This window comes from Tupaia chinensis, unplaced genomic scaffold, assembly GCF_000334495.1.
Source record: "Tupaia chinensis unplaced genomic scaffold, TupChi_1.0 Scaffold000673_1, whole genome shotgun sequence".
Classification (NCBI taxonomy): domain Eukaryota; kingdom Metazoa; phylum Chordata; class Mammalia; order Scandentia; family Tupaiidae; genus Tupaia; species Tupaia belangeri.
Genome location: NW_006160196.1, coordinates 770612 through 780970, shown reverse-complemented (window position 1 = coordinate 780970; position 10359 = coordinate 770612). Strand labels below are relative to the sequence as shown.

Genomic DNA, 10359 nt, shown 5'->3' with positions numbered 1-10359 from the left:
GCAATCCCTTCTCCTCCATTCTCCTCTCGGGATCTTGGGCACGCACGCACATATGCCCGATATGAGTTTAAGCCACCAGGTCTGGGACGCGAACCGCGGTCGACTACATGAGAATATAGCGACATAGCCATTACACCAACTGCTGATCCCAGCCCTTCTCCGTTTTTCTTTGTTTCTTTTGTTTGTTTGTTTTAAATGATTTATTTATTTATTTATTTAATTCCATCTGTTTTTTTTTTTTTTCTTTTTTTGGGGGGAGAGGTTTTTGTTATAGGGCGCGTGCACTCACCAGACAGACAGAGACAGAGAGACAGAAAGCGAGAAATCCCCCAGGGGGTTGGGCATGCTGCAATCCCTTCTCCTCCAGTCTCCTCTCAGGATCTTGGGTATGCACGCACACGTGCCCGGCGTGAGTTTAAGCCACCGGGTCCGGGACATGAATCGTGGTTGACTACGTGGGAGTCCAGCGACATAGCCATTACGCTAACTGCTGGTCCCTGTCCATCTGTTATTATTTTTAATTTGATCAGAGAGAGCGAAAGAAAGGAAGATAGAGAAAGTAGGTCAACAGATCCAGGATTTGAACCATGGCTGGCCATATGGGAATCCAGCACCCCTAACCACCATGCCACCTGCTGGGCCTCCATTTTTCTTTTGAGATTTTGGGCACACATATACCTGAATGTTTCTCAAGCGTTGGGTCTCAGATTCCAACCACTCAGTCAGCCATGTGGAGTCTAGTCTCCTTCACCACCACATCCCCAGCTGGCCCCAATATCTTAAATTTAAATTCGTTAAAATGAAATAAAAGAAGGGACCAACAGGTGGCATGGTGGTTAAGGCACTGGACACTCCCACGTGTGCAACCATGGTTCAAGTCCCAGACCTGGTGGCTTGCTTTCTCGCTTTCCCTCTCTCTATGTCTCTCTCTGGTCAAATTAAAATATGTGAATGAATATGTAAAAATTTTTAAAAATTAAATCAAAGAATATTTTCAGGGGGCAGCAGATGGCGAAACGGTTACATCGTTGGACTTCCACATGGTTAACCACAGTTCAAGTCTCAGACCTGGTGGCTTGAAAATCACACTGAGTACACAGTATGGGTGCACGCCCAAGATCCCTGGGAGAAGGAATTGCGGTGTGGCTGTCCACCCTGGGGTGGGGGTGGGGTGATTTCTCCCTCTCCCTCTCACTGTCTCTTTCTCCTGAGGCACAAACTTCTCAAGAAAAAAGAATGTCAGCTCCGTGATTGCATCAGCCACATTCAAAGGGCTCCATATTGACGTGAGCTAAGTACCTTCCCTATTTTCTGTCCACTGATCTTCAGACCACAGAGAGACAGATGCGTCTATCGTCCCATTTTACGGAGGAGGACACTGAGGCCCAGAGTGAAAGTCATCTGCCAGAGGACACACAGCCAGGGCCCGGAGGAAGCAGGTTGGAGGCTGGGCCCTTCCTGGGCCCCTGCACCTCTCTCTGCCTTCCAGAAATGGAGGCAGCACCACAACCCGTGGCTCAGGTCCCAATGACCCACTTCTGTACGAAGCCCTGATCCCCACGAAGTTGTATATAAACAATTCTTTTCTACCAGCTCTGGCCATGCCTGTCTATGGACGTGCAGGGTTGGGAGACGGCTGTGCAGGGTTGGGATGGGGTTGTTGGTTTCAGGGTTTTGTTTATTCGGTTCAGAACATTTTTCAGAGGCTTCCGGGGGCTCACGGTCAGTGCTGGGAAATGCTAGGACCCAGAGGTGACTTAGACCCTGCCCTGACTTCTCAGGGCTCCAGGTCTGGGGACTGGGGGTGAGGGGGACACGCAGAGGTCATTTAGACCCTGTCCTGTCCTCCCAGGGCTCCAGGTCTGTAGGGAGAAAACGGGGGACTCAGAACCTCCGCAAAATATATCTGCTCTACCGGGAGGCCTGAGGGGGCACCTGACCCCGACTGAGATATCAGGGAGGCTTTCTGGAGGAAGCAACTCTGGACCACAGGGTACTGGGATCGAGACAACCCAGGTTTTGGAGGGGGCGCGGAGAACATCCCAGGCAAAGGACACGGCGGAAGCCAGGGTCGGAAAGTGGGAAGTTCCTTGAAGGAACTAGGAAGGTTGGTGCAGCCCAGGAACCCGAAGCTCCACCTCCACCTCTTTTAACGGCGGGGACGCGGAGGCGCAGGTAAGACCTGAGGTTAGTCCGGGTCACGCCGAGCCTCACCTCCCCCCCCAGCGCGAAACCAGATCTCTAAGCCTGGCGTGAGCGGCCTAGGGCGGGCCTGGACGCCCCCTGCAGGCCACCACGGGCCCTGCAACCTTCAGCCGGGGGAGGAGCGAGGGTAAGAACGCTTCCTCATACAAAAGCGGCGGACAGAACGAGGGACAACTCGCAGCCCCTCAAACACATGGCCGCCAAGGCGGGACAGCCCCGCCCCAGCAGACCCGCTTCCACGCCCACGTGATCGCCAGCCCCGCACAGCGATGGCGGCTGAGGTCCGTTCGGAACGGTGCCGGGATTGGACAGTCAGAGGACGGCCCGCCTTCGGTGGAGTGTCATTGCGCATGCGCCTAGCAGTTTGGCCAATGACAAGTCGGAAAGCGGCTCGCGCAGCCCGTGTTGCGTCACTTCCTCCGCCCCTGTTTCAAGGGATAAGAAACCCTGCGCCAAGACCTCCTTCTTTCCCAGGCGGCTGCCGAAGATGGCGGAGGGGCAGGTGCCAGCACCACGCGGGCCGGGGCGGCGTGGGGCCGGTGGGATTCAGGGAGGAACCGGCTTGAGCTCTGTACTCTACCCCCGTGTGTTGTGGGACTTAGGCCGCTAACTGTCCGAAATGGGAGCAGTTTTCTCGTGAGGGAAACCCATTGGGATGCAGTAGACTCCGCAGCCGTCTTTAGTTCTCGGGGCGGCTAACTGCCGGCCTTCGTTCCTGCCCAGGGCCTCGCCAGCCTCGATGGTGGGGAGTTCTCAGCTCAGGATGGGGTCTTCTACGACTGGTCTTAGCTTATCTTGACCTCGGGGTCAGGTCCCCTGTTGGGCCATTGTGCGCCCCTAGCAGTGGGGTGGGGGGGGGCATACGGAAGTCGACCGGGCAGTTCGGGGGCGATGAGAGGCTGAGGGTCGGCCTAGGCGAGGGCTGCTCCGGTTTCCCTGCAGGAGTGATAAGAGTTCCTGAAGTTGTAGGCGTCTCAGTACGCATCCTGCAGTGCGTGAAAAGTTTTCCCTTGCAGGCGTTCCGTGGCGAACTGCCGTTTTTCATTGTTTTTGGATTGGGGGTGCCTTGAAGGCTGTGCTGTGAGTTTTAAGGCCACAGCTGTGCCTTAACCACCTGGGAGCCTTGGGGCACACAGGTTATTTGGAGCTCCTTGGCTCCATTTGTGACTAATTACGTGTAAGAGGAAGGATGGTTGTAGTTAGGTTTTCTTAAGAGCTTCTGGTAGGTGTGCGTGGTGAAGGAGGTAGAAGAGGGGAGTTGTAGTTACCAGACATGTGTCCTTGCACCTGGCAGTTTGTATCTTCTGTCGTTAACTTAGCTGTGTTTCTAGGGCAGATGTCCCTATCTTAGAGGGGAGGAAATTGAAACCAGAGAAATTGTAGGTTTTTGCCTGTCAGGTCTGCCTTTAGAGTCTACTACGATTTTGTACTGCATTTCAACATGCTGTGTAACCACTATTACGTAGTTCCTTGCATTAAACCTCATCCTATATGTTGACATTTGTAATAACAGGAACTCCATTTTCTCCTTATTTGTGATTTTTTTTTCAAGCCGCTGGGACTCGAACTGCAGTCGGCCATGTGGGAATCCAGCACCTTAACCCCCCCACAACACCAGCTGGCCCCAAAATACAGACTTCAGTGAGGAACAGTTCCAGCAGTTTTCCCAGCGGTGTGGGGCTGTTGAGTTGAGAGCCAGTGTAGACTTTTCACTACTCTGCCTCACCTCATCCCACCTGGAACCGGGTTTTCTTAGGTATAGGATCCTGCTGGAAGCTACGCTACGCCTTTCAGGTTAGAGGTAGCCTTGGGATTCTACAGTTAGTGCCACCCATTGCAGCTCTTGTAACTGATCAGTGGGCTGAGTATTGTTGGCCTTGGTTCAGGCCTATCTCAAAGCTATCTAAAATACAATCCGGGTGTAGAAATCCCTTCAGCCTCTTAAGTGTGAGCAAGCCGCTGGGACTCGAACTGCAGTCGGCCATGTGGGAATCCAGCACCTTAACCCCCCCACAACACCAGCTGGCCCCAAAATACAGACTTCAGTGAGGAACAGTTCCAGCAGTTTTCCCAGCGGTGTGGGGCTGTTGAGTTGAGAGCCAGTGTAGACTTTTCACTACTCTGCCTCACCTCATCCCACCTGGAACCGGGTTTTCTTAGGTATAGGATCCTGCTGGAAGCTACGCTACGCCTTTCAGGTTAGAGGTAGCCTTGGGATTCTACAGTTAGTGCCACCCATTGCAGCTCTTGTAACTGATCAGTGGGCTGAGTATTGTTGGCCTTGGTTCAGGCCTATCTCAAAGCTATCTAAAATACAATCCGGGTGTAGAAATCCCTTCAGCCTCTTAAGTGTGAGGGGAGTTTTTGAGTGTCTTGCCCTTCCTTGATTAGTCTTGAGTTGTCCTCGTGCTTTCTTGTCCTCGGTCTGTGTCCTCATCTGTGAGCCTGGTCTGGTCACTGGGCAGGTGACATCCTGGGAATGAGGTGGAACAAACAAGTAGAGAGTGCTGATTGGGCCTCTGAGCTGTCTTGCCTTGGCTTCTGCAGGTCCTGGTGCTCGATGGCCGAGGCCATCTCCTGGGCCGCCTGGCAGCCATCGTGGCCAAGCAGGTGCTGCTGGGTAAGTGTCAGCCCAATGCCCTGTCATTAGCTCCCCCTGGAGGTCAGTGATGAGCAACAATCACCATCTTTCGTTTGAGTCTCACGGCCATGAGATCAACCCCATGCACCGCTCTGAGACCTGCCAGCCACTCCCTGCCCTGGAACTGGGTGCTCCCGGCTCAGGAGCGATGTTCAGTTCGGCCAGTTTTACTTTGAGCTCTGCCGGTTACTGCCCTGTGACTTCAAGAGCTTCAGCTTCCTAGAGCTTGGCTCTTGTACTCTGCAGTCGGTTGCATGCTGAGGAGGGTCTTTCCCCTCTGTCCTCTGTGTCCAGTAAGGGGACTGAGGTGTTGGGTGGAAATAGAACCCTTGGGTGGCTGTCAGCCAAGCCCTTTCCCTCAGTGCCTCCCTCCCACCCCGTCTAGGTCGCAAGGTGGTGGTTGTGCGCTGTGAAGGCATCAACATTTCTGGCAATTTTTACAGAAACAAGTGTAAGTGAGGGGCTGGGGCATCTGGGCTTTGAAGGCAATCCTGGGAGTCGAGGGTTGTACTGGGAGAAGTCCAGAGCTTGGCTAGGGACTGAATGCCAGACCAAACTCATACTCTTCCTCTTCCAGTAAAGTACCTGGCCTTCCTCCGTAAGCGGATGAACACCAACCCATCCCGTGGCCCCTACCACTTCCGGGCTCCCAGCCGCATCTTCTGGCGGACTGTACGAGGTGAGCCGGCTTGTGCCCCACAGGTGGCAGTGGGGTGGGTGGCCAGTGATGAGGACTTCTCCCACTCATGTTCGAGTTTCCCAACTATGAGATGACTCCGCATGCACTACCATCTGAGGCCACCTGTCCACCCACCTGGGGAAGGGGTGCCCTCTTGGGCCCCACTGAGCAGGCCCGGTGCCCTCTGCCCACAGGCATGCTGCCCCACAAGACCAAGCGTGGCCAGGCTGCTCTGGACCGCCTCAAGGTGTTCGACGGGATCCCGCCACCCTATGATAAGGTGAGCTGTGCCCGGCCCCCGTGCAGCACCCCAGCGTCCTGCGTCCGTGATGTTCCACAATTACCTACATTGTTTGACTCTCATGAAAACAGCACTGGCTGAGACGCCTGCCCCAGCCAGGCTTCTTCCCTTCTGTCCCTCACTCTAGGTTTCTAAGCTCCTCTCCTTCCCTAACAGAAAAAGCGGATGGTGGTGCCTGCTGCTCTCAAGGTTGTGCGACTGAAGCCTACAAGGAAGGTGAGTTCTGGGTGGTTGCGTTGGGGATTTCAGGCCTGCTGGGAGGGCTGAGGACTCCAAGATGGCAGATGATGTCTTCTTCTCACGATGGTCTGCGGATGCCGCTGGGCGGTGCCGAGAATGCCGATGGCTCAGCTGATGCCAGGAGGAGCAGGGAAACCACACACTGGATAGGTGTGGGCTTCAGGAGCAAGGCAGGGTTTCCTGCCCCCAGGCCAGGCTTGGGGGTGTGGGGCTTAATGTCCTTAACAACTTTGGCTCCCCCCTTCCAGTTTGCCTACCTGGGGCGCCTGGCTCATGAGGTCGGCTGGAAGTACCAGGCAGTGACGGCCACCCTGGAGGAGAAGAGGAAGGAGAAAGCCAAGATGCACTACCGGAAGAAGAAACAGCTCATGGTGAGGATAGGGCTGGCAAGCGGGGGAGGGGTGCCTCCAGGCAGCAGGCACTAACCCTGGTCTCCTCGTCCTCACAGAGGCTACGGAAACAGGCCGAAAAGAATGTGGAGAAGAAAATTGGCAAATACACAGAGGTCCTCAAGACCCATGGACTCCTGGTCTGAGCCCAATAAAGACTGTTTATGCTTCATGCTTGGCCTGGACTGCCCTTCCTCCATTGCCTGGGATGTGGGGGCTGTCTAAGGTGCCCCGGGGGCAGCCTGGGACTTAGAAAGTTAGGGACAGGGAAAATTCCCTTAGTCACAGTCTGTCTGTGGGTTAAATAGCTCTAGGAGGTGACCCAGTGGCCTGCGTTCCTGCGAGAGTTCTGGAGAATTGACGGGGCAGTGAGCTGGACACTGGCAGGGAACCCACCAGTGTGAGTGGGGCCTTTGGCCAGGCGTCCAGGGCAGACCTGTGCTGTGAGGATGTGCCTGGGGTGGCGTGGAAGGTGTACAGCTGGGGTGACAGGAGTTGCCTTCAGTCCTTCCTGTATGTTGTGATGAGAAACAAGAATAAATTATTTTTAAAGAAATTCGGAGTCCTTGCAGTGCATATCTGCTGTTGAGGCAGCCCAGGAAGCTTAGCCCCTGGCGAGGAAAGGGTCTTGAAGAGGTCTAAAACTGCCTCTGCTTCAGGCTTCCTGCAAATGCTAGTTGATAATCTGAGCCTTTAAAGAGCTCATTACACCCCAGAGATTGGGATCAGGTGCCGCTGCACTATTCAAGTTGCAGGAAGCAGTCTCATTCATTCACTGCAAGGGGGAACTGCTGGTTTCACCAGTCCCCCAATGGCTGACACCTGTGTGCCACCCTGGGGTGGGGGTAGGGTTCTGCCTTCTGGCTGGCCTGGGTAACAGTCTACAGTCACAAGTCAAACTGGATGGGCCCCATCCCTTTTACTAAGGCGATGGAAGACCCTGGGTGTCAGGGCTACAATGGGGCCAGCCGATGGCATGGAGGAAGTCAAGTCCCTGGATCCTATGTAGCCAGGTGAGTGCTTGCCCCAAATCCTGAGAGTGGATTGTGGTGTGGCCATTCTCCCAGGGGGTGATTTCTCACTTTCCCTCTCTGTGGAGGGCAGGAGCACTACAGCAAAACTTTTGACAAAAATTTTGAAGGGATTGGTGGGGCAGGCAGGTGGTGTGGTTAAGGGCACTGGACTCCCACATGGCTCACAGTGGTTTGAGTCCCAGACCTGGCGGCTTGCCTTCTGACTTTGTCTCTGCCCCTCTCTAGTCCAGTTAAAATACAGTTAATATTTAAGAAAAAGGAACTTGCAGGTGGAGCAGTTCCATCTCTAGACTCCCACTGGGCTGATTGTGGATTGTGGTTCAAGTCCATGGAAAATCATGCTGGGAACTTGTGCATTCTCAAAATCCTGAGGGACTGTGGTGTAGCCATCTTCCCTGGGGTGTGATTTCTTTCCCTCCGTTGTCTGTCGCATGCCCTAGGGCAAAAACCTCTTAAAAAGTCTGTCTTTGCATTGTCAGGTCATGGATGCTCACCAGGAGGAGGAGAGGCAGAGCATCTGTGTCACATTGCAATCCCCTGTTAATCTCACCTTCCCTCTGGGACCAGGAGCACGTACACACAGCCACCTGGGGTATTCCCCTCCCCTGCCTCCCCCATGGACTCCCGGACTCTGTGCAGTCAGCCACGTGGCAGCCAGCCCCTTAGCCACCAAGCAGTGTCCAGCCTGGACTCGGCTTTCTATGCACAGGGCTTGGCCTTGGATACTGCTGCCGCTGGGACTCGTGAGGAGGCCACAGTGGCATACATTCCCTGAGAACCACTCAGAAATGGATGGTGCCCTACTGTGGCCTGAGGACCTGCATCTGCTGCTATTCACCTGAGGAGCTGCCTCCAGAGAGATAGAGAACTGTGAGCACAGGCCTCAGATTCAGTAAAACTGGGTGGAGAGTGCCACGCCGTCCCAGCGGAAGCTCCACCACCAAAGAGAGAAAAGCCACACACCAGCAGCAAATAGCACAAGTCATATCTTTTTTAATTATTAAATTTTACTCATTTTTAATTTGACAGAGACACAGAGACAGAATGGGGATGTGAGAAAGCAAGGCACCAGGTCCAGGACTTGAGCCATGGTCAGCCGTGTGGGAGTGTCCACATCTTAACCACCACACCACCTGCTGGTCCTGCTCCTTTATTTTTAATAGCGGGGTTTTTTATTTTTGGAGAGGGTTTTGCTATAGGGTACACGTGCTTGCCAGACAGAACGGGAGAAATCACCCCCCTGGGGGGATGGCCACGCTGCAGTCCCTTCTCCTTTCTCCTCCTGAGATCTTGGGCACACAGGCACACGCGTCGCACGTGAGTTTTAAGCCACCGGGTCTGGGACACAAACCGTGGTCGACTACGTGGGAGTCCAGCGACATAGCCATTACACTAACTGCTGGTCCCCTTAATAGCGGTTTTTGCTTTGCCTTAGGGCATGTGCGCTCACCAGAGAGAGACAGAAAAAAGGAAAGTAAGAAATCACTCCCCAGGTGGGTGACCATATCACGATTCCTTCTCCCAGAATCTTGCATGCACGCACACGTGTCCAGCATGATTTTTAGGCCACCAGGTCTGGGACTTGAACTGCAGTCGCCAGTGTGACGTAACCACTACGCCATTTACTGGTCGCTAGATAGCTCTTTCAGAGATAACGAGGACAGCCTTATAGCCTAGTGATTAAAGGAGCCAGATCCCACCTGGCCAACCATGGTTCAAATCCCAGCCTTGGCAACTTGAGAATCAGGCTGGGTGCGTGCACCTGTGTGTGGGTGCCCACTATCCTGACAGGATGGAGAAATGGAGAAGGGACTGTGGTGTGACCATCCCCAACTGGGAAGTGCTTTTCCCTCTCTGTCTGTTTCTGCCAAGTACATGCACCCTCCGGCAATTAAAAAAAAGAAGTCAATGTGGTGAGTTGCAACCAGCATCCAAATACGTGAAATTGAATAGGAATGAGAAGGAAAAAATCAGCGTGTTGCAGGAAGGAAAGAGTTAAAAGTTAGAAAGCTAGAGGGTGGAAGAGAGCAAGAGGGAGGTGTTTGGTCACCAGGTAGAATGCATCTACCAGTGTGGGTTGTGGTTAAAAACCTGTGAGAGATGCAGACCTTACATCTCCAAACTGCCCCTGGGAGTGCAGCCGGAGTGTTGCTTTGCTTTTCCTTATCATCACGATCACACAAGCTGCTCTGAGCGGTCTGCAAAGTACTGCGCATTTCAAACCAGAGGAAATTCCACCCGATCCTGCCACCTGGCCGATCCTGCCACCTGGCCGTGCAAGCCACCTAGATGGCGTCTACGTTTGCTTCCAACACTCGTGCGTGCTGTCGCACACGGGGCTGCTGCTTTTTTACTTTTGTCTTTTAGCGTAACTTTCTTTTACTGAACACTGTTAAGTCTTCCGCAAGTCACTGAAAATTCCAGAAATGGGGCCACCTCTGTGGCATGATGGTTAAGGGAGTCAGACCCCACATGGCCAACAGCCAGGTTTGAATCCTGGCCCCAAATCCCGACAGGATGGAGAAATGGAGGAGATGACCCCTCAGGGAAGAGTGCTTTCTCCCTCCGTTTCCATCTGTCTCCAGTGAGTGCATGGGCATCTGGCAAAATACTAAAATTGAGAAATGACTCCCACACACATAAAGCTACTGTAGACACTGGGGGAAAGAGAAGATTCTAAAGCTCTTGCTCTTGCCCTTTAATGAAACCCCTAGAGGATCTACAACAAACAGGTGAAAATGTATCATCCCAGCCATTCCAAGGCCTGGTGGGTAAGGTGGTTGGATTCTAGCTGGATAAATGTGCAGGTCTGAGGCGCTGAAAAGCACGCCAGTGTGTGTGTGTGTGTGTGTGTGTGTGTGTGTGTGTGT

At 53.6% G+C, this 10359-nt stretch overlaps 2 protein-coding genes and 4 non-coding genes across 10 annotated transcripts in view; all 6 read left to right on the top strand.

Moving 5' to 3' along the window:
- The window catches only part of FLT3LG (fms related receptor tyrosine kinase 3 ligand), a 16954-nt gene extending 15362 nt beyond the window's left edge, over positions 1-1592 (top strand). For 4 of the 5 annotated variants that reach the window (XM_027776478.1, XM_006160146.3, XM_006160144.3 and 1 more), the window contains exon 8: positions 1330-1592. In XM_027776478.1, the coding sequence (XP_027632279.1) occupies positions 1330-1554 (225 nt within the window). In that variant the 3' untranslated portion in view covers positions 1555-1592. The remainder of the gene's footprint in view (positions 1-1329) is intronic. The other variant, XM_006160147.3, reaches the window with a different exon arrangement.
- A 971-nt stretch (positions 1593-2563) lies between these two features.
- RPL13A (ribosomal protein L13a) lies at positions 2564-6641 on the top strand. Its single transcript, XM_006160143.3, has 8 exons — positions 2564-2707; positions 4753-4825; positions 5232-5297; positions 5424-5525; positions 5720-5805; positions 5983-6042; positions 6315-6437; positions 6515-6641. Exons 1-8 carry the CDS (start codon positions 2693-2695, stop codon positions 6599-6601), a joined length of 612 nt encoding a protein of 203 aa, XP_006160205.1. The 5' UTR covers positions 2564-2692; the 3' UTR covers positions 6602-6641.
- LOC114009989 (small nucleolar RNA Z195/SNORD33/SNORD32 family) lies at positions 4865-4948 on the top strand. Its single transcript, XR_003551385.1, has one exon. It is a non-coding gene; the product is annotated as a small nucleolar RNA Z195/SNORD33/SNORD32 family (small nucleolar RNA).
- LOC114009988 (small nucleolar RNA Z195/SNORD33/SNORD32 family) lies at positions 5564-5648 on the top strand. The gene has a single exon (XR_003551384.1). It is a non-coding gene; the product is annotated as a small nucleolar RNA Z195/SNORD33/SNORD32 family (small nucleolar RNA).
- Positions 5845-5914, top strand: LOC114009983 (small nucleolar RNA SNORD34). The gene has a single exon (XR_003551379.1). It is a non-coding gene; the product is annotated as a small nucleolar RNA SNORD34 (small nucleolar RNA).
- On the top strand, positions 6106-6190 carry LOC114009985 (small nucleolar RNA SNORD35). Its single transcript, XR_003551381.1, has one exon. It is a non-coding gene; the product is annotated as a small nucleolar RNA SNORD35 (small nucleolar RNA).
- Positions 6642-10359: the final 3718 nt, after the last annotated feature.

Coding starts and splice junctions, on each gene's coding strand:
- RPL13A (XM_006160143.3), top strand. Junction 5,806..5,982: donor TCCCGCCACCCTATGATAAG/GTGAGCTGTGCC, acceptor CTTCCCTAACAG/AAAAAGCGGATGGTGGTGCC. Junction 6,043..6,314: donor GACTGAAGCCTACAAGGAAG/GTGAGTTCTGGG, acceptor CCCCCCTTCCAG/TTTGCCTACCTGGGGCGCCT.